General features: G+C 41.4%; 1 protein-coding gene across 1 annotated transcript in view; it reads right to left on the bottom strand.

Moving 5' to 3' along the window:
* The window catches only part of LOC120518824 (MAPK/MAK/MRK overlapping kinase-like), a 57,197-nt gene that overhangs the window by 14,329 nt on the left and 18,702 nt on the right, over positions 1-24,166 (bottom strand). The window contains exons 4-9 of the mRNA XM_039741815.1: positions 10,815-10,885; positions 8,612-8,690; positions 7,991-8,039; positions 5,457-5,635; positions 4,835-4,936; positions 358-531 (exon numbers count right to left, since the gene is read on the bottom strand). Of these exons, the coding sequence (XP_039597749.1) occupies positions 358-531; positions 4,835-4,936; positions 5,457-5,635; positions 7,991-8,039; positions 8,612-8,690; positions 10,815-10,885 (654 nt within the window). The remainder of the gene's footprint in view (positions 1-357; positions 532-4,834; positions 4,937-5,456; positions 5,636-7,990; positions 8,040-8,611; positions 8,691-10,814; positions 10,886-24,166) is intronic.

Genomic DNA, 24,166 nt, shown 5'->3' with positions numbered 1-24,166 from the left:
ATTCCCAGCTCCAGTTTCCGAGGTAAATAGAACACGGTATTAAACCACAAGGTTGCAGATTCCGCCTTGAACAGGTCACTTAACCAGATGGTGAATTATGTTCCATTTCACGTTGTAGTTCCCTGTGTGTGAAAAGTTTAAATGACTGGCCAATGGAATAAGAGTTAAGTGAAACACACATCTTGAGATCCAAGGCTTGACAGTCCCATTTTGTCGTATTTTCATTCTAAATGCAGTTTACACAATTGTTCATTTCAGCTAAATGATTTATGGAACAAGTTTCTCTTCTAGGCATTTACATTTCTAAAAATCCTTCTGCTTTCAAGAGCATCTAAATTATCTGGGAAGGATTCTTACCGAAGCTCTTTAAAGTAGGGATGTTGCAGTGCCGCTTTTGTGCTGATCCTGCTGTCTGGTTCATACTCCAGCATCTCATACATCAGCGAGAGGCTTTCTGGGGAGCTCTGTGGAATCATCCGGGAGATACCAGACCCTTTTTTGTGTGGAAAGTCAAAGGACATAGCTCTAGACCTGATATGAGAAGAAACTGTTAAAAATCTCCGCATTTTAGAATTCAATTACAAAGAAATACATCCTTCTAGTGCAGTGGTTCCCAACCTGTTTTTGGCCATGTCCCACCGAGGCCTCTCTAAAATCATGATGTCCCCCAGTGTAACATAGACCTTATTCTTATTCTTACTTATTCAAAAAGCGAACTCCTACTCACGTGGAGGACGCCCATAATGTCATTAATTTGGTCTAAACAAGCTTCCAAAGAACATGGAAACAAAAGAGGGAAAAGATAATTGAAGTACTGACAAAGAAATTGTTAAAAATAAATATATATAATATGAAGTAATATGAAAATACAGCAAATACAGTTTTGAAAACATATAAGAGATGTGATATTCATAAATATAAAATAACTTTAATGACAGCTTTTTTTGTAATATTTATTTAGATTTTATAATCATTATTACAATTCATACAATTTTAATGGTAAAAACGAATTCTAAGTAGAAAAACCCAAGCCGGTTGTAAAATCATAAATTAAAGGATTCTTCACCATCCCTTCCATGTTTATACAAATATATAAATGTAAAAAATAAGAATTATTTTATTTTTTTATTATTTTTAGCAGTGAATTTCTGTTTTTTTCATGTTAGAAATTAATGTACCTAAATTCTCAAATTGCCCTCCAGTGGGGTGTGCGCCCCACTTTGGGAATCACCGTTCTAGATTTTAATCCATTTTCTTTCTATTCCGGCAGCGAGGCAAGAACTAACTGAAGTGCCAGTTCCACACACACTCACTCACACACCTTTGGGATATGAGAGTAACATTCTGTAGACTCCACACAGCTAGTGACTAGGCCGGGTTTCAAGACCAGAACTCCAGGCAGTCCTAACCTCCGCTCCACTCCTGCCTGTTGCCATAGAAAAGTTTTTTTTTTATATCCAGTCGGATTTATTTCAATATAAGATACAGTAGGGACACTGAAAACAGAAAGTATTCAGAACCCTTCACTTCCTGCACACTTTTAATTTTAAATGGATACATTTACCATTGTTATCCTTCAATCTACACTCAGTAACCTATAGTGAGATCGTAAGAACATGCTTTAGGAAAGGTTTGCAAAATGTATTAAAAATCAAAAACTGAAATCTCTTAATCAGTGAAGCGTTCAGACCCTTTGCTGTGGCACTTCAAATTGTGCTCAGGTCTATCCTGCTTGCTTTAATTCTCTTTGGGATGCGTTGAGAACTTGATTGGGCGCCATCTGTGGAAAACTGAACTGATTGAACATCGTTTAGAGTGGCACACCCCAGTGTATAGTAGGTCCACAATTCACATTGCCTGTCAGGACAAAAAAAAACCAAACCATGAAGTACAAGGAACTCTCTGTAGTCTTCCTTGATCAAACTATAGCGAGGCATAGATCAGGGCAAGGGGGTCAAACCCTTTCTAAAGCTTCAATTGTTCCCAGGAATACAGTGGCCTGAATAAATCGGAAATGGAAGAAGTTTAGAACCACCAAGTCTTTCTAGAGTTGGCTGTCCAGTCAAAGAAAATAATCGGGCAAGAATTTGTTGGAAGGACAACCATCTCAGCAGCATTCAATCAGGCTTTTATAGTAAAGTGTCTCTCTCCTGCTTGGAGTTTGCCTAACAGTATTTAATGAACTCTGAGAGTACGAGGAAAAAAAGACTCTGCGGTCCAATGAGACAAAAGTTAAACTCTTTGGGAAGAAGTGCAAGCACTATGCCTGCCGAGGACCAGGCACTGCTCATCACCTGCCTAATACCTTCGTTGGGTTGAAGTGTTGTGGTGGCCGCCTCATGATGTAGGGGGTGCTTCGCAGTAGGAAGACAAGTCAGAATGGAAGAAAGAAAGGCAGCCAAATACAGAGAGGACCTTGAAGAAAACCTGCTCCAGAGTGACCTCAGTCTGGGGGTGACAGTTCACCTTTCAGCAAGCCAATGGCCAGAAGCAGACAGCCTAGACCACTGGTGTCGAACTCCGGTCCTAGAGGGCCGCAGTGTCTGCAGGATTTCATTCTAACCATCTTCTTCATCAGTGACCAGTTTTTGCTGCTAATTAACTTCTTTTGCCTTAATTTTAATTAACTTGACTCCTCTGTTGTTTCTTTTTTCCTTAATTAGCAGCCAAATAATAATAAGAAACAAAACTAGCCGCCACATGACCAGCTCACTCGTGCCCATCACAGAATATCTGAAAATAAAGAAAGGTGAAGGTCTCAGTAAGGCTAATCTCTCAAATCACCAAAACATGTTGACGATGCTATGGCAGAATGAGAGCAGCAGCAAGCCATGGAATTAAATAATGAGTGTAATTAACAGCAAGGCTGGGCTTCTCATTAAGAAAGTGATTGGAGTGAAATTGGTTGGAGTTTGCAGCCCCAATTTAGCTGGTCATCTGTTGGCTTGTTTCATGTCTCTGCCATTTAATGAAGAAAAGAATCAATTGAGAGAACTGAATCCTTAAAAACAGAGCTATTAAAATTAAGGGAAAAAGAAGTTAATTAGCAGCGAAAACTGGTCACTGATTAGGAAAAGGGTTAGAATGAAAACCTGCGGCCCTCCAGGCCTGGAGTTCAACACCCCTGGCCTAGACACTCCTGGAGGGGCTTCAGATGAAGTCTCTGTCTGTCCTTAATTCACACAACCAACACCCACACTTAAACTCCACAAAACATCTGTGGAGAGTCCTGAAGATGGCAGTTTTCAGATGATTCTGGTCCAATCTAAAGAGGATCTGCAAGAAAAAATGTGATAAACGGCCCAAATCCAGATGTGCAGAGCATGTAGAGACTTACACAAGAAGTGCTGAAGCTAGAATTGCTGCCATAGGGGCTTCTACAAACTACTGAATTAAAGGCCTTAAAACTTCTATGAATGAGGGATTTCAGTTTTTGATTTGCAATAAATTTGCAACCTGCTCTGAAAAAAGTTTTCACTTTTTACGTTACGGGTTATTTATTGCAACAAAAAAAAGTGAAGGAGTCTAAATACTTTGTGAATCGTCTGTTCATACAGAGACAGTATAGAACTATTTTATTATGAAATTCTCAAACTTCTTTAATTCTTAGGGTGCCAGAGGTTATTCTAGCAGCATTGAATGGATGGCATGAAACAGCCTTGGAGACGCGTCAGTCCAACGCTGGACCCACTCGGACATGTTTATCCTTTAAGTGGACCAACTTAGGCTGAGTTCACAATAACATGAATATATGTAAAAACACCAATTTCATTTTAAAAGTTTTAACTCCACCTCCCATTTTCAGATCCCTTCCTAAAAGTTTATGATCCACACTGAGATATCAAAAAACACATAAATCTTTCTTATTGGATACGTGTGGCTCATCAGCCAAGAGTGTCGTTCGGCTACGGAGAAAACTGAAATAGCGCAGGAACGATAAAAGAAAACAAGTCGGACTTCTTTGTGAGGGCAGAGGATGAAGCACAGCCACTCTCAAAGGTTACAAAGGAGTATAAGGTTGGCAAAACCTTGGAAGATACTGAAGTGGCATCCCGGAAAGTTAAATACTGCAAAATATTCAAGTGTTTCTATACACAGCATCTGTCGATTGATGCAGAGAAATTAGGAAAGGATAATCCCATCTATTAACGATGACTGAAGTCAGGACTTGATCACATGGCAAATCATAATAAAAAAACACATATTCACACTGATACACGAGACCCAGCATTTTCAAATGTACACACTTTGGAGAGCATTTTCAAAATAATACACTTTTAGATGTTAAAAACGCCATTTCAGTCTGGACAGAAGGCCAATACACATTAAAAAAAACAGACATCCATGTTGGCATGGGACAAAGTGGGCATTGCTCATACTGCTAGGTATTTAGTGGCCTGTAACGACAGCAGATTTAACATGGATGTAAAAATTCAGCTTGACCCCCCATTCAGCTTGACCCCTTGGCCAGCTCTTTATCTGATAACATTAGAATTGAGCTGGCACCTCTGCAGGGACCTCCTACATACAAGAAGGCACCCGAATGGACATCCAGCTTAGGCTTGTAATGACAAACTGAACTCTGGCTGGATGAGATGGACAAGACAAGAGCTTATAAGCGCTTTACGTTTATCCTTTAGTTAAAGAACAGTGCCATCTGCTGAATCTTTCATTGTTTGCAAGCTTTGCACTTCCTGACTTTTTGTTTTTTAGAGATGTTAAGGTGCATCACATGCATGCCAGGAAACTCATTCATCAAATACTGCAGTGTAGTTAAACATTTAATACACGTTACTTCCTGTTCGTCGCCTTCTAAAATGCCTCTTCAACTTACTGTTTAAACTTCTTGAGAATGTCAGGCGTTGGTGTGCCAAGTACGTCGTGGATTTTGGAGATCTGATCCAGTTCATTAGCGCCAGGAAAAAGGGGATGGAGACTGTAAGAGAAGTACATTAGCAAAGGTTATTGGAATCGCTTGCTTTTTTGGTCATGGCATGTGTGACTTTGGAAGGGTCCTAAGAGGATGGGTCTGATTGAGGTTTAACTTTAGACTTTACATTGACATATAAATGGACTACTTAAAATTTGAAAGCACTGCATCTTCAGTTTGTCTTGTGCCTTTTATATACAATACCATCTCAAAAGAGACTGGCATACTCTTAAGTTCTATGGTCCATATTCCACATTCAGCCTCCCCAGTCATCTGAACTCAATCCAATCATTAATGCATCTAGTAGACATTTGTCACACCAGCTAATTTACAATTTTGGTATTTATCAGAGTCAACATCTTCCAGCATCTTCAGCTGAACCGTCAACACCTTGCCCAGTTCATGTCAGGCTCTGTAGGAAACTGGGGTGTCACTTACTAGGCAGACGGACGTAACAAAATTGCCACTCTTTAGAACAAACTCCCACTGGGTTGTATGTATAGATAGCTAAGCAAGATATCAATACCTGATTATTTCAAAGAATACACATCCTGCGCTCCAAATGTCCATTTTGTATGTGTAATACCCATCGGTGAGAAGGCACTCAGGAGCCCGGTACCAGCGGGTCGAGATGTATTCAGTGTAAGGCTGCTTCGAGTAGACGCTTCTACATGAGCCAAAGTCCGCCAGCTTCAATGTGTCTTGCTAGCAGAGAAACAATAAATACGTTTTCTGAAAAAGTGACGAGGGCTACCGAAATGAACATTTGAAGAAATTCGAAAGTAACATGAATTAGGCCTCAAAAGTTTTATGCCACTCTTGCTTTAAACTTTCTAATGGACTCCACCCTCACAACATTCTGTGAACATATTGTGCATATATTTATTTGTCTTCAATGTGGCAGCTAGCAACGATCCACGCCACAGAGGACAGGTGTCCATCACTCAAAATCCTTACACACTAATGGCACGGAGGTCCAACTCTGAAGTTTCAGCGTTTGCTTTCGGCAATCTACACATCCTTTAAAAAGGTGAGGGCAGTAAAAATAAAAAAGTAACTTGGGTGTCCGATTACCCCCCCACTAATAAAATGCTGCTCTTCCAGACATTGCTTGCTGCTTTGTAAAGAGATTGCCAAGTTCATTATAAAGTTACAACACCAAACAGGTTCAAGAATTGGCAGCTGCAACGCCGTCAATTTCAAATTGCCTTGGGGTTTTTTTTATTTTGCGTAATTATCTTCAAAGGAATACTCCACCCAAAAAGTATATTTTTTTTTTTTAAACAAGGGTAAATTAAAAAATAAAGGCAATGTAAAAATTAGGCAGTAAACGCAACGGATAGAAGTTGACGCAATGCAGCATTTTCAAGATGGCTAATGAGTAGTTTGAACATGTACAGCACTCTGCCATTAGTCTAGTTAAAGCCAAGGTCAAACGAACATGGGGGCTCCACTGCGGGATTGCACCACTGTCAAATAGGGAGATTTCTTTGGGCAGAGGGAGTGAAACCTGTAGACATTCATCAAAGGATATTGGCTTGTGCAGATCAGTAAGCTGCCTGGGTACCCATTTTGCACAAACACTATGGTACCCCAAGTTCGTCAAATCTGACAAATGAGAGGAGGCCATTCAGTTCATCAAACCTGTCTGTTCAGTGAATAGCTAAGCTGGGATCCAGACTCTTCCTTAATGTTGTCAAAGTTTCTTCTTCAATTCTATCTATTGGTAGTTTGTGCCAGAGTCCCGTGAGTCTCTGAGTAAAGAAGTGCTTCCTGTCTTCGGTTTTAAAAGCATTTCCTTCCCCTTAATTTCCAACGATGTCCTCACGTATATGATTCACCCTTATGCTGAAAGAATGTTGCTGGATCTACTTTGAGGATTTTAAATTCCTGCAGTAGGTCCCCATGCAGTCTCCTCTGCTTCAGACTAAACAGGTGTAGTTTCCCTATAGCTGATATACAATTGTGTAGCAGCAGTGGACAATGCAATCCGTCGGTCTTCTCTGATGATGTTGATGTGGACTTGTGAGCGACACTGACGGTTGACCAGATTGAGTTTTGTCAGTCACATTTGTTCTCCCCACCTTAAACACTTCTACCCAATCATAAGAGTTCCACTGAGTCACGTGCTTTCACGTTCGTGCTGCGCCAACATCCTTTAGTGGGTTTCAGCAGGTTTCACTTCCTCTGTGCATAGAACTCTCACTATGGCACGTTGTTCAACAATGGTGCCATCCCCTCAGTGGAGCGTCCATGTTCATTTGACTTTGGCTTCAACTAGACCAGGGGCCCTCAATCACGGTCCTGGAGGGCTACAGTGGTTGCAGGTTTTTGCTCCAACCCAATTGCTTAATAAGACACACTTATTGCTCAAGTAAGACTTTTGCTTCACTTTAGTTGTCTCGCTCGTTAAGATTTTGAACCCTTGTTGCCTTTTTTAGTCTTAAACAGCCATATTCTTGGTTTTTAAATTGCTCCTAATTAGCAATGAGATGCAAATGTCAAAAGAAACTATCATTTCTCATTTTAGCTTGTTACCATTTACACCTCTGTGTGTATTTATCATGCACTATTGGGTTTAATTAAATACTTGGAAGGAAAGTGAAGAAAAAAAAGTGAAGGACTGAGAAGTACTCCTCCATTTTAGCCTTCAGATCATTTGGATGATATCCTTAGAAAGGAAAGAAAAATCTAGGATACGAGAATGACCTGATATGGCAGAGTTAAAGCACTAACAAGCCATGAAATTAAAGTATTGGCAAGAATTGCTTTCTAATTAAGCAACCGGGTTAAAACAAAAACCTGCAGCCACTGCGGCCCTCCAGGACTGTGATTGAGGACCCCTGAACTAGACTAACGACAGAGCACTACACTGTGAATGTTTGAACTACCATAACCCATCAGGAGTGTGTTGTATTTACGTCAGCTTGTATCCGATGCGGTTCGTACATAATTTTCACATTGCTTTTACTTTTTGATTTATCCTCGTGGTTTCCAGCTGCACTGGCTTTTATTCTTGACTCTTTGAAATGATATTCAAATCCATTTTTCTTTTTTTACCTTAATTAAGATGTTTTCTGGTTTCACATCTCGGTGAAAGATCCCATTCCTGCAACACAAATAAAGGACAGAAACACTTAAGCTTTGTCAATTTAGCCTCCATGTCAGGTACTGTCTGTGGATCACCAATAGTAAGGAGCAAGTCGTTTATTAGCTTTCCATGACGTTGGCCATGCTAAACTGACACTTAGCTCTACTGCCACAGATCTTGCAGCGGTTTAGAAACAGCAAACCGGTAAATATTTCCCTTGGCAATCTGGTCTAGTTAAGTAAACTTGCTGTATGGCTGCCATTAGGCACGCATGAGTGTTCTTAAATATCAAGCCTTCACTTGAGCTCTGCTGAAGGTCCATCTGTTCATTCACAGACAAGTTGCTCCACTTCAGAACCCGTGTCTGCAGCTTTGGGTGCAAGGTCAGAACTGCGCTCACTCATGCACATGCCCACCTTCACAATGGCTCATTTCATGGTTAGCCTCACTAGCATGACATTGGGATGTGTGAGGAACACTCACATGGACAAATATGTACAAGCTGCACACAGACAGTGCCCGGCTGGGACGTTCTGCTCAAACAACGGTTGCCTCACCTTTACGGTTGCGTTACTTCTTGTAATTCTTACCTGTGCATGTGATCCAAGGATTTGCAAAGCTGGTACATGTAATTTTTCACTTTATTTTCTGGTAGAGGATGTTTCCTGCCTGCAAATCAAAACAAATATATACATTAATGATGTTTTCTATGCAACTCAAATACAGAAGACTCTGTAGCTCAGGTAAAGACAGACCCCAATTGAGCTCTGACAAGGCCAGACTTTGTACCGACGCGTGTATGGTGCAGCAGACAATACTGGAATTTGGAAGGGTGACATCGACTAAAATTAGGTTGCTGCTGGAAATGGTGGGCATCTAGGCCAGCAGTTCTATACCTGCAAACTAGTTAAAGGACTGGGGTGGGCACAAAACATTTACTCGTGCCAACAAACAAAAGATTGTAATCCATTTTTAATTTTGTCTTCTGTTCCTGCCCCTGCGTTTATCACCAACAAATGGTTGACAACTCCATATTGTGCAGGTCCTACTGAGCCTTTTGTGTTTCCACACATTATGGAGGGGCCAACTGATACAGTGTCTTGTCAAGTATGTGCACCTAGGGGACATCTTCGGGGCTCACAGAGCAGAGGGGGATTCTGTCACTAATCATCTCCCCCTTTCCCACCCACAATTCTGAGGCTTGACAGCCAGAGGATGTTTGAGCCAGTTCTGCTTCCACCAAGAAGCTCTGTACCTTTTTGGTTGCTGATATAAAAACCCAGAAGCCAATGGAAGTCGTGGATTCATTCCAGAACCATATGCTGGAACTTTTTATTTTCGCTTGTTACCAGTTTGCACCCATAAGTGCCATTTATTTTGATGTTTTTTGAATGCCAGAATTAAACAAGGCTACTAGCTGGTATCCCAAGCATTCATTTCGCCAACATTTCCTACTTTTAAATTGGCGTAGTCGGCAGGATAGAGCAGCAGCAGGCTCAACCAGACCTTGGTGAGGTAATCTGCAACACGGAAGAGCAAATAAGGCAACTTGAAGTCCAGGTTGCTACCCAAAGAATAGAGTTTGCACAGTAGGAGGGCATGAGGCAATGCCATGGGAGCCCTCAAGGTGGACAGTGCGTTAGGACAGTCACGACTACTTGCTCCATTGTACCTCTGCAATGACACTGAAGTCTACCTTTTGATATTTAAGAAAACAGTACAAGAAGCGTATTACAACCTTTAACTGTAGGTAGAATAGGTAGAGGTGATTAGTGACAGTACCCCCCTGTGTGCAGGGTAGTATTGTTTAAATTCTGTGAGCCCTGAAGATGTCTCCTTACTTGACAGCCTACTAAAAGTATTTACCTTCCTGAAAGTTTTCACATTTTACTATTATACATTTAGTTATTTCACTGTGGTCTCATGCAATAATGAAATATCTTATATATAAATGTCTATGCGTGGAAGTGTGTATGTCTGTCTGTCTGTCTGGCCCGGAAGTGCAAGGCTACTACAGCATGAAGCTCAGAGAGCCGGCAAAGAGGTCCCAAGTTAATGAGTCGGAAGAAGAAAGCAATTCTGTTGCCAAAGTAAAACCGCCGATAAAACAGAGAAACTCTTATGTAAGTGAGACGAGCACATTGGCAAAACGATATCCCTTTAACTTTTCCTCCCACTGCTAAAACACAAGTGAGTCGAGCACGTCAGCAAAATTAAACCTCTGAAGAAAGACAAAACTAAACCATCTAGGAGAGAGATGCCCTAAGTAGTTCCTTTCAATTACCTGACATCTCTACATTTCTTTTTTTTTTTTCTGACGATTTCAATAGTCAATAGGACCCTGAGATTTTTACAGCACGAGCTTACACAATTAGTAAATATATAAAAGGTAAAGCACAGCACCAATCACCAAAGACAATCAATCAATCAATCAATCAATCAACATTTATTTATATAGCACATATTCATACAAAAAAATGTAGCTCAAAGTGCTTTACAAAATGAATAGAAAAATAGAAGACACAATAAAAAATAAACATAAGTCAACATTAATTAACATCCAATATCTAAATGGTACTGATAATAATATCTGTATACTGTCCACTACTCACTGCACATGATCACCATCATTGTGAAATATTTAAATTACGTGCAATAACTATTTATTCTTTCTAGTATTTAAATTATGTGCAATAACCCAATAGTGCAGTAGTTACAGTGGGCATGGAAAGCATTCAGACCCCCTCCAGTCCCCCACAAAGAAATATTTAGCACAGCACTGGCGATACTAACCTCGGATTAATTCATAGATGTTCATCTCCATCAGCTCACAGATCAGAGAAAGCAGACCTGTCTTTTGATCGCTAAGGAATGAGAAAAAGAAAATGAGTATACAAGTATCTGTTATAATATGTGTAAAGATATAGCCTGTGCCCAGGGTTTGTTTCCTGCCTTGTGCCCTGTGTTGGCTGGGATTGGCTCCAGCAAACCCCCGTGAACCTGTAGTTAGGATATAGCGGGTTGGATGAAGGATGGATGGATGGATATAGCCTGCCTTAAGAATTGCCCAGCTATTCAGTATTATGGAAAACACGATTTTGGGTCACTTGTAATGAGAGTTGGGCACTTCTCTCTTTGCTTATACCACATTACCTTTCATTTGGCTCTATGACACTGGCTTTCAGTCAATCATTATCTCATCATCCCGATGTTTCCACTACAAGCTGCCTGTTTCAACAGCCCCGAACACTGCAGATATCACATAACCCTGTGAGACCACTGATGTCTTCGTGTAAAACCTGTCTACCGGTAAACACTCATTCGGATTCGTGACTTCAAATCTCTGGCACTGTCTTGCAGAGTTTAATCCTGAGGCTCCGTCTGTTTCAACGTTCAGAAGCCGACTGCCTGCTCCCTCTCAGGTGTCCTACCTGCTGTCCCTTTAATTGCACGTTTTCACTGTCCCTATAGTTCAATGTGACACTGTGGTCTCTCCCTCACTGCACAATATTGAATTGGACTGCTGGTCTTGTATATCTCTACCCAAACATTTACCTTGTCTCTCTATTATAAAAAAAATCTTGGGAGGGAGACGAGATGCGATCTTCTTTGTCACGCGAGACAAGGCAGTGAGACAAAAAGCTTTTAAATGATCGACACACAGTGTGACAAGCAGAACACGTAGCTTGCCAGCAGCAGCTGATTCAACCGCATCTCCTTAGCGTGCATTCAAAGTTCACAACGCGAACAGCATTATACGTCACGCAAGAAAGAGGTTTAACCACACCTGGGGCCAGAAATAAAGGACAAAAGATTAGATGGCAAAGTAGAACGTTGTAAAGAATTAAAAAATGTTGACGCGTTACACATGCACAGCAGGTTAGAGATAATGGAAGTATGAAAATTCCAAAGTCTCAAAAAAAGGATAGGAAACATCGCATGAGTGCAAACAAATGGAACTTATTACTCTGCGAAATAACGGAACAGCGAAAAGAGATCGAATATATTGTTCGGATTTAAACTTTAAGTCGGAGACTTGTAGATCGTCTAATTCATGTTGCCAGCAAGAATTAAAAGATTCCAAAAACACTGTTGTGGTATGAAGTCCCATGAGATGGAGACTTTTAACATGAGATTTTTTCAAGTCACGCCCTACTTACAACTATTTTAAAACAAGACCACGGTCATCTAACCTCAGTCGTGTGAATGCTTTTCTCAGACACACTTCCTGCGCTCTCAGCTCTTATAAATTTTATCAGGATAATCATTTTATAGGTTCTAGATGACACGTCAACGACAAAGTGAAGAAAAAAGAGCATGGAAAAAAATTAGAGAAAGTCATTATATTTATTAGAGAGAAAGAAACAATATTCACTCACGGGCAGTTATACGTTGCGTTGTCACGATGTAACTCCAAACACAGAATCAAAATTCAATGCAATCTTGAAGAAAAGTTAATTCCAAATATTGATTTTACAAAAGTTTTAAAGTAAAAGGGAAAATAATGCATATGTAACAATTCCCAAGAAAATAACAATCTCTTTAAATTGTATAAGCGGTTAACCAAACCCGGGGGTAGGCGAGCAAAGCAAGCAGGGGGTGGAGCCTCCATAACTGTTAAATTATACTGTTATCGTATATTTTATATCATAACTATACTCAATCTTCAGTGTCTTCCATTACTTTATTCAATGGCTACTGCTGTGCACTCCATTTTAAAACTTTATACTGTGGCCATCCTTAATTTATATTGCCCCTTTTCTAAAAGTTATTTAAAATCTGCCAATCTTCCACGGTTCTCCTAGTGCCTGTCTGTCATATTTCATTTTTTCATTGTAATGTTCCATTTTTGTATTTTATATTGCATGTTAATTTTGTCTTGTGACGGAGCATGCTGTTATTGGCACAATACCGATTTTAAAATGACACACATAAGCGTCACCTGCTGGAATTGCTGTATCAGAAGGGCATCCTCCACACCCCTAATCTTCCAGTTATGTATTCGGGCATGGAAAAAAAAACTACTAGAAATGCTCACTGGACAAAACTAAGCTTCTTCTACAGCCATTACCTGGCACAGCTAACATCTGAAGACAAAGTACCACTTCCTAAATCAGAATCTGGTCAGTATGCTGTTAATCAAGCTTGTGGAAGACCTCAAACGTGAAGATGAGGATCCCGCTGTCTGAGTGGCCTGTTAAAGTGCCACCATGAGCTACAAGCTGGTCAGCTCTAGCCAACACTTGGAAATGGCCTGTCGCACCAACTTTGTTTAAAAATCCAGTGTGCAGCCACAATGTGTCAACTGTTTGCTTTGTTACTCCTGCCCTGCCCTTAAGCCCAGGCTTTGTGGTCGTCACACCATCTGAAATGAGGGTAAAGCAGTGCATGGCTTGTAGTTGGGTGCCAGGGCCATGTCCAAGGAGAAAACAGAAAATAACCTGCCAGACAAATGTGCCGTGTCAAACTGTACAATCACACAAACCCCACCACACAGTGGACACAGTTTATGTCCCAGAAGGACGACTGAAGTTTCAAGGTACCTGCACTATGCACATGTGACAATAATGAGCCTATGAAAAACACTCTTTGGGTGTACTTACCACATCAGACGTTTGCAGAAGCAAAGTCTGCAGTGCCACACAGCTTCTCATTGCCAAGGTCACTTAGAACATTTTGTGGTTAATAAACAGCCAGCCATTGGCATACTGTGTGCCACTCCGGTGTAAATAGCTGTCCCACACCTATGTGTCTGTTCATTTTCTGAAGCCTCTGTAGTCTAATTTTAGTTGTTTTTTCTTTGGTCGCTGTATTCTATTTAGCAATAAGCGCAGCACGCATACCAAAGACTTGTAACTGACCAGCAATAATGAGGACATGTTTTTGAATTTGTAGGTGTCTTAAATCCATACCACATTACCAGAAATGTAATTTACGATGGACTAACACTTAGTTTCCCTACACTAGTTACATAAAAACTACAAAAAGTCTCAGAAACAAAGAAAGGTCTCACTCTGAGCCACAGAAAAAGCCAGTAAAAGCAAACCCCCCTGTCTGAAAACAACAGCATGCAACCCAGTATCATATCGCTCCTCTTTCTCATCTACCTCCTCCTTCTTCTTCTTTTGGCTGCTCCCATTAGGGGTTACCACAGCGGATCATCTTCTTCCATATCTTTCTGTCCTCTACATCTTATTCTGTTACACCCATCACCTGCATGTCCTCTGTCACTACATCCATAAACCTTCTCTTAGGCCTCCCTCTTCTTCTCTTACCTGGCAGCTCTATCCTTGGCATCCTTCTCCCAATATACTCATCATCTCTCCCCTGCACGTGTCCAAATCAACACAATCTTGCCTCTCTGACTTTGTGTCCCAACTGTCCAACCTGAGCTGACCCTCTAATGTCCTCATTTCTAATCCTCTCCATCCTCGTCACACCCAGTGCATATCTTAGCATCTTTAGCTCTGCCACCTTCAGCTCTGTCTCCTGCTTTCTGGTCAGTGCCACCGTCTCCAGCCCATATAACATAGCTGGTTTCACTACCGTCCTGTAGACCTTCCCTTTCACTCTTGCTGATACCCGTCTGTCACAAATCACTCCTGACACTCTTCTCCACCCAGTCCACCCAGCCTGCACTCTCTTTTTCACCTCTCTTCCACACTCTCTATTACTCTGTACTGTTGATCCCAAGTATTTAAACTCATCCATCTTCACCAACTCTACTCCCTGCACCCTCACCATTCTACTGACCTCCCTCTCATTCACACAAAAGTATTCTGTCTTGGTGGTCCTACTGACCTTCATTCCTCTCCTCTCTACAGCATATCTCCACCTCTCCAGGGTCTCCTCAACCTGCTCCCTACTCTCACTACCATTTGTGTTTAAATAGGAAAGTTATTATGTTTATCCGTAAATTGTACTATTTTCTTTCTAAAAATCAAGTGTACTTTAACAATTTAAAACTTCCAGGAAAAACGTGAGGAAAGATAGTAGGTAAGCTAGCAGGAGCCATACTGACAATCTTGTTCAAGACATACCCCACTCAAAAATGACATATTTTTTTATAAGCTACTTACCTGATGTTGTTTGAAGTGATTACGGAAAAAAAAATTAATCTCACGCTTTTAAGAAGCACAGACATCTGATATAATAGGTGTCAATGTAGAATAATGATAAGGAACAGCAAATGATATTAGAAAACATCCAAGACGTCGCGCGTCACTCGTGTCTCTTAATCCACATGTCAGGACATTCAAGTCATATGCTCACAATGTGCACAATGCCTGCATTTTTTGCTACAAATTTTTTTAAATAAATACATCTGTAAAATGATAGTGACACACAAACAAGAAACACGGTGAAATGGGATCTTGCTTTTTAATTGAAGATCTGCCCCCACAATTCATTTATTGCTCAAAAACCCCCATTTTTCATACAAAACCTCGCCCCCATTTGAACACGTTTCCGGTTTGGGTGCTGCTCCAATGTTCCGGAAGTATCCGCTTCAGAAGGGCAGAAGTGTCTGTGTGTCCGTGCGGTTGCTATGTCCCTGTCATTTCAAAAGCTGGCACATCACAAACACTTTTAGTAATGAAATGTATTGCATTTGTCATTCCAGCAGATGGCACATCACAAACATTATCACTGTTTTTACGAATCCCGTATCAGAAAATCTCTCAAGTCTTTTTGGTTAGCTGATAGATAATCTCCCTTCATACTTCACTTAGATCATTATTAAAAGCTGCCATGGTCTCTGTTTCAACTACGTTACCTCATAATTTGGCGTACATCAGAGACACCTACAGTACATTGTATGGTGCACTACAAACGTTAACGCCGAGGTCTGTGTTGATTATTCGGATTTCATCCTGTCTTAGATGGCTAGCACAGCTAGTTATCTCCATGTGTTTAAAGAGATAAAGTGTCCATGCATCTGTCCAGCATCTGCGTTGCTGCCCAGGCGTGAAGTCATCCAGCGTCCACAAGAGGGAGGGAATGTCCGATGAACAATGGCCAGTGGCTGGCGTAACAGAAAACTGTGTGGCGCCATCCACAACACGGCTGGAATGGATGGCAAAGAAAGGCAACCAAAAGCACAAAGAGAGATGGATGTAAGGGCCAAAAAGTCCAATGAAAAAAAAAGACATACAAAGAAAGAGGCCTGTAAGACAAATCCAGTCAACAAGGGTTTGTAAATGCACAACACGATCAAAACAGACAGACATGTCTAAAAATGTTTTAACATGCGCTTTTCAAAGTGTGAGCACACGACTGGACCTCATGACTTGTCGATTACGTGACACTAATAACATGAGAGTTTTTTTCATGGATGTTTTTAACACCGTTTGCTGTTGTCCAGGGTTTGTCTCCATAGATGCCCATTGTAACAGAAACTTTGTTATTTCTATTATGGTGAGCCCCCCTGTGATGAAAGGACGGGGGACATATTCACGGAAATACCTCCTCCGGTACACGAGAGGGCAACCCCCCTGGCTTACATCGGAGCCACGGGTTTGTGGCCACCACCAGCCTGGAGCACCTCTGGAAGTGCTGCCGGAAGAGGATGGGAGAGCACCTGGAGCACTTCCGGGCACACTACAAAAGAGGCTGCCTCACTCCATTCGGGGAGCCACAGTCAGGAGGTGGAGGACAGCACTTACTGGGAAAGGAGAAAGAGAGAAGAGAAAGAGAAGGGACTGAGCAGTGTTGTGCTGAATAATTGTGACCTGTGCTGTGAACCGGGGAGCTGCCTCAGGAAGAAATAAACCGGGTGGTGTTTCTACACTTGTGTCTCTGGGTTTGTCTCTGTACGGCCCCGTGGCTTTCACACTGTTCTCCATAAAAACATGAGATTCACATTTTCTTCTTGTTCATCCATTTGGAATAAACAACATATAGAAAAATCTAGCCATTTTGGGTGGAGAGTTAGTGCACTTTAAATCTTTTCTGTTACATTTAATAATGCTATTCTTTGTTGTAAATTGGTCCATATTTCTTTCTTTTTTTATTCTCTTATACGTTAATAAGGATACAGTGTTATGCAGAGGTGTACTTATAACAATTTTATAGACAAATGATACTATTTATAGTCGCGGGCGAGATGTTTTCTTCTTCCTAGGGGGGGCATGACAGAAAATAATTGAGAAGCACTGCATTAAACTGAAGCTGGTAAAAAAAATGTTATTGTGAGATGTCATCAAATCCAATTTGTTTATGTGCCTTTTCAAAAAAAAAATGTGTTGATTGTGACCACTAAAAACACTAAATGAGGTGAGACACAAAAATAACCGGATTGGTAAAAAATATATATATTTATTGCTGAATTACAGCATTCTAAACATTGTCACCTTCTATATACTCCCCTCCTGATCTCTACACCGCTCCATATGTATCTTCCATTGATTGAAACAGTGCTGGAAGACTTCTTAATTGAGGCACTTCAACAGGCTTTGCTGTTTCTGTCTTCACTTCATCCATTGCAGAAAAATGTGTTCCCTTCAGGTCACTTTTGATTTTCAGGAACAAGTAAAAACAACGGGGAGCTAAATCGGGCAAATAGAGAGGATGATCGAGGACAGGAATGTTTTTGTCAGTCAAAAACTGCTTTATGGAAGAAGCAGTCGGATCGTTTCGAACAATCTGATTCACCGTTTTGATGATTTCATCCGTCTGAGACGAGCATGGGCGACCTGGGCGTTGAACGTCTTCCACATTTTCTTGTCCTTTCTTGAAACGTTTGTGTCACTCAAACACTTGTGTGCGAGACAAACTGTTATCACTGTACGCTGTTTTTTATCATTTCATAAGATTCTGTGGCCGTTTTGTTCAATTTCGTGAGAAAATTGATGTTGATTCGCTGTCCGATTTTCTTCGCCCAACATTATCGCTGCAAATCGTGTAGCGATTGTTGTGCAAATACTGACTGGGCTGTTCACAGGATATATTTGAGAGGGTGTGTAGCAGGGGATATAGTTCTGTGATTCACATTTGGCCGATCTCCAGGCGGCTTTCCAGGAAAGCCCCAAGCCCAGTCTGGTTATTATTGTGTCTCACCTTGTATGCAATCATGATTGTGTTTGTGCACCTTGACGGCTTTTAGGCCGGGTTTATACTACATGCGACGTGATGCATGCTCGAGAGAGTTGGAATATCATACATTTAATGTGCTCTGTGTGGTGATCTATTGCTGTTTGCCGCTGCTGTCAGGTAGACGGCACAAAAGATGGTATGTGAGACTTTTAAAATGTATTGTGTCATTACGATCGGGAATATGTGATGCTTGAATATAAAAGCACCACGAATGCATCAGTATGTCGGCATTTTGCTTCACCACATTGAACCATTCATCAAACATCGAAGGGCGCACATCAATCTCGAAGGATCCGCAAAGTTGCTTTCTGCCACATGTAGTTAGTAACCAGAGACTCTGACGTTACATTCCAACTTTTAGCGTTGTCCCCCGACTTTTCGCTGGTACTGCAACTCGCGCATGTGTCATGTTAATTTCTGAGGATGCATCAAATGAACGCTGGGAATGTATGGCAGCAATGATACGTGCGCGTATGCTTTCTGAGCGTGAAGTATAAACAAACCCTTAGACTTTCTTAATCTCTGCTGTCCTTCAGGATGACTGCAGCTGTACTGACTTCCTTACTCATCAAACAACCATTGGATTTTTGGAGTTCTAGTGTTTCATCTGGCATGACTGTGGCACCACATTTCCTGTGCTTAACTACCAATTCCTGTTCAAAAAGAACAAGGACTTGTGACCAGTCCTTGGCAAATGTTTCAGCTCAAGCAAACATACAAAGAAGGCCGTGTGCCCAGGCAAGCACATTTAGACGGAGAGTACACACAGTTACAAAAGCCTTTGTTCGCAGATACAAAGATATTCATCACTGAGTAACAGCTAATGTATGCAGGCAGCTCCAGGGGAAAAAAATAACAGTGCACAAGGAAATAAATCTGCTAAGCAACAGCAAAATAATAAGTTAATCAATAAATATTATTTTCAATATGTATTTAATGTAAGACAGTGTTTTAGACTGTATTAAAGAGAGGTCTGTGTTTAGTACTTAATGTTTATGAAGATCCTCTTCTAAGTCACACTGTCCTAGATACAGTCATATGAAAAAGTTTGGGAAGCCCTCTCAGCCTGCATAATAATTTACTCTTCTCTCAACAAAAAAGATAAAAGTGGTATGTCTTTCATTTCCTAGGAATATCTGAGTACTGGAATGTTTTCCGAACAAAGGTTTTTAGTGAAGCAGTATTTAGTTGCATGAAATTAAATCAAATGTGAAAAACTGGCTGTGCAAAAATTTGGGTCCCCTTATAATTTTGCTGATTTGAATGCATGTAACTGCTCAATAGTGATTACTTGCAACACCAGATTAGTTGGATCAGCTCATTAAGCCTTGAACTTCATAGACAGGTGTGTCCAATCATGAGAAAAGGTATTTAAGGTGGTCAATTGCAAGTTGTGCTGCCCTTTGACTCTCCTCTGAAGAGTGACAGCATGGGATCCTAAAAAAGCAACTCTCAAAAGATCTGAAAACAAAGATAGTTCAGTATCATGTTTTAGGGGAAGGCTACAAAAAGCGATCTCAGAGGTTTAAACTGTCAATTTCAACTGTAAGGAATGGAATCAGGAAATGGAAGGCCACAGGCACAGTTGCTGTTAAACCCAGCAGGTCTGGCGGGCCAAGAAAAATACAGGAGCGGCATATGCACAGGATTGTGAGAATGGCGACAGACAACCCACAGATCACCTCCAGAGACCTGCAAGAACATCTTGCTGCAGATGGTGTATCTGTACATCGTTCTACAATTCGGCGCAATTTGCACAAAGAACATCTGTATGGCAGGGTGATGAGAAAGAAGCCCTTTCTGCACTCACACCACAAACAGAGTCACTTGTTGTATGCAAATGCTCATTTTGACAAGCCAGATTCATTTTGGAACAAAGTGCTTTGGACTGATGAGACAAAAATTGAGTTATTTGGTCATAACAAAAAGCGTTTTGCATGGTGGAAGAAGAACACCGCATTCCAAGAAAAACACCCGCTACCTACTGTCAAATTTGGTGGAGGTTCCATCATGCTGTGGAGCTATGTGGCTAGTTCAGGGACTGGGGCCCTTGTTAAAGTCGAGGGTCGAATGAATTCAACCCGATATCAACAAATTCTTCAGGATAATGTTCAAGCATCAGTCACAAAGTTGAAGTTACGCAGGGGTTGGATATTCCAACAAGACAATGACCCAAAACACAGTTCGAAATCTACAAAGGCATTCATGCAGAGGGAGAAGTACAATGTTCTGGAATGGCCGTTACAATCCCCTGACTTGAATATCATTGAAAATCTATGGGATGATTTGACGCAGGCTGTCCATGCTCGGCAGCCATCAAATTTAACTGAACTGGAGAGATTTTGTATGGAAGAATGGGGTCTAAAATACTTCCATCCAGAATCTAGACACTCATCAAAGGCAATAGGAGGCGTCTAGAGGCTGTTATATTTGCAAAAGGAGGCTCAACTAAGTATTGATGTAATATCTTTGTTGGGGTGCCCACATTTATGCACCTGTCTAATTTTGTTATGATGTATATTGCATATTTTCTGTTAATCCAATAGACTTAATGTCACTGCTGAAATCCTACTGTTAACTTCTATTAAAAGGAAGTTGCTACTTTGAAAGCTCAGCCAATGATAAACAAAAATCCAAAGAATTAAGATGGGTTCCCAAACTTTAATCTTATTAGTAATTACTTTTAAAAAAAAATTACAAATGAAAGAAAACATTCAATCTTCTGGGTCTGTTTGGTTAGCTATTGGCCAATTCCCCATAAATACTTTATCCAGATTATTATTAAAACCCATCATTGTCTTGGCTTCAACTACATGATCTCATTCTTTTCTTCGAGATTCCCAAGACTCTGTGTTTAAAAAGAAGATTTTCACAATTTTTCTTTATTGTAACCCCCTTAGTCTCTACTAGATGTCATTCATTGTTCTGCTGATGCCTTTGAGGATTTTGAAGACCTGCAGCCTTCTATCTTGAGACTACAGAGTTGTAATTCTCTTGGCCCAGAGTCTCCATTCTTGGTCCTGGAGGGTCATACTGGCTTTATGCTGTCATTGCAACCAACCTACTAGAACCCAATTTGCACTGTCAGTGTAACATGTGCTTTAGGTCTAACGGTTTGCAGAGAACACCTAGAAAAGTCCTGCAGTACTTCTAGAAACATAACAGAGTTTAATGTACTGTATATACTTACGCATAAGTTCTCCCTCTACATCTTGTTCTGTTACACCCATCACCTGCATGTTCTCTCTCACCACATCCATAAACCTTCGCTTAGGCCTTCCTCTTTTTCTCTTCCCTGGCAGCTCTATCCTTAGCATCCTTCTCCCAATATTCCCAGCATCTCTCCTCTGCACATGTCCAAACCAATGCAATCTCGCCTCTCTGACTTTGTCTCCCAACCGTCCAACTTGAGCTGACCCTCTAATGTACTCATTTCTAATCGTCCATCTTCGTCACACCCAGTGCAAATCTTAGCATCTTTAACTCTGCCACCTCCAGCTCTGTCTCCTGCTTTCTGGTCAGTGCCACCGTCTCCAGCCCATGTAACATAGCTGGTCTCACTACTGTCTTGTAGACCTTCCCTTTCAGTCTTACTGATATCCATCTGTTACACATTACTCCTGACACTCTTCTCCACCCATTCCACCCTGCCTGCACTCTCTTTTGCACCTCTCTTCCACAATCCCTATTACTCTGTACTGTTGGTCCGAAGTATTTAAACTCATCCACCTTCGCCAACTCTACTCCCTGCATCCTCACCATTCCACTGACCTCCCTCTCATTCACACACATGTATTCTGTTTTGTTCCTACTGACCTTCATTCCTCTCCTCTCTAGAGCATATCTCCACCTCTCCAGGGTCTCCTCAACCTGCTCACTACTATCGTTACAGATGACAATGTTATCAGCAAACATCATAGTCCTCGGGACTCCTGTCTAATCTCATCTGTCAACCTGTCCATCACCACTACAAATAAGAAAGGGCTCAGAGCCGATCCCTGATGTAATCCGACCTCCAAATTGAATGCATTCATCACTCCTACTGCAGACCTCACCACTGTCACACTTCCCTCGTACATATCCTGTACAACTCTTACATACTTCTCTGCCACTCCCAACTTCCTCATACAATACCACAGCTCCTCTCTAGTCACCCTGTCATATGCTTTCTCCAGGTCCACAAAGATGCTATGCAACTTCTTCTGGCCTTCTCTACATGTCTCCATCAAAATCCTCAGAGCAAACATTGCATCTGTGGTGCTCTTTCTTGGCATGAAACCATACTGCTGCTCACTAATCATCACCTCACTTCTTAACCTTGCTTCCACTACTGTTTTCCATAACTTCATGCTGTGGCTCATCAATTTTATTCCCCTGTAGTTACTGCAGTCCCCCTTATTCTTAAATATTTGCACCAGTACACTTCTTCTCCACTCCTCAGGCATCCTCTCACTTTCCAAGATTCCATTAAACAATCTGGTTAAAAACTCCACTGCCATCTCTCCTAAACACCTCCATGCTTCCATAGGTATATCATCTGGACCAATGGCCTTTCCATTTTTCATCCTCTTCATAGCTGTCCTTACATCCTCCTTGCTAATCCGTTGCACTTCCTGATTCACTGTCTCCACATCATCCAACCCCTTCTCTCTCTAGTTCTCTTCATTCATCATTCTCTCAAAGTACTCTTTCCATTTGCTCATCACACTCTCCTCGCTTCTGAGTACGTTTCCATCTTTATCCTTTATCACCCTAACCTGCTGCACATCTTTCCCAGCTTGGTCCCTCTGTCTAGCACACTGGTCCTTTTCTCCCTCCTTAGTGTCCAACCTCTCATACAACTCATCATACACCTTTTCTTTAGCCTTCGCCACCTCTCTCTTCACCTTGCACCTTATCTCCTTGTACTCTTGTCTACTTTCTGAATCTCTCTGACTATCCCACTTCTTCTTTGCCATCCTCTTCCTCTGTATACTTTCCTGTATTTCCTGATTCCACCACCAGGTTTCCTTTTCCTCCTTTCTCTTTCCAGATGTCACGCCAAGCACCCTTCTTGCTGTCACCCTTACTACATCTGCTGTCGTTTCCCAGCTGTCTGGTAACTCTTCACTGCCACCCAGTGCCTGTCTTACCTTCTCCCTAAACTCAACCTTGCAGTCTTCCTTTTTCAACTTCCACCATTTGATCCTTGGCTCTGCCCTCACTCTCTTCCTTTTCTTGATCTCCAACGTCATCCTACAGACCACCATCATATGGTACTATGCAGTCTTCAATCTCCTTCAGATCAACACTTCTCCATAGCATGTAATCTACCAGTGTGCATCTTCCTCCACTCTTGTACGTAACCCTATGTTCCTCCCTCTTCTTAAAATACGTATTCACCACAGCCATGTCCATCCTTTTTACAAAATCCACTATCCTCTGACCTTCTTCATTCCTGTCCTTGACACCATACCTACCCATCACCTCCTCATCTCCACTGTTCCCTTCACCAACAGGTCCATTGAAATCCACTCCAATCACCACTTTCTGTCTCTTGGGTACACTGTTCATCACTTCATCCAACTCACTCCAAAAATCTTCTTTCTCACCCACTGCACACTTAACTTGCGGTGCATATACACTAACAACATTCATCATCACACCTCCAATTTCCAGCTTCATAATCATTGCTCTCTTTTCACCTCCAAAACACTCTTGACATACTGTTCCTTCAGAATAACCCCTACTCCAGTTCTCCTCCCATCCACACCATGATAGAACAATTTGAATCCACCTCCATCCAATCCACCTGGCCATACTCCCCTTCCATTTAGTCTCTTGCACGCACAATATATCAACCATCCTTCTCTCCATCATATCTGCTAACTCTCTCCCCTTACCAGTCATACTGCCAACATTCAATGTTCCTACCCTCAGTTTCACTCTCTTTACTTTCCTCCTCTCCTCCTGCCTCCGGACAAGTCTCCCCGCTCTTCTTCTTCGGCCAGCAGTACCCTAATTTCCACCAGCACCCTGTTGGCTAACAGTACTGGTGGTGGTCATTATTAACC

This window comes from Polypterus senegalus, chromosome 18, assembly GCF_016835505.1.
Source record: "Polypterus senegalus isolate Bchr_013 chromosome 18, ASM1683550v1, whole genome shotgun sequence".
Classification (NCBI taxonomy): domain Eukaryota; kingdom Metazoa; phylum Chordata; class Cladistia; order Polypteriformes; family Polypteridae; genus Polypterus; species Polypterus senegalus.
The sequence above is the reverse complement of the archived record's forward strand: the minus strand, read 5'-3'. Positions and strand labels throughout refer to the sequence as shown.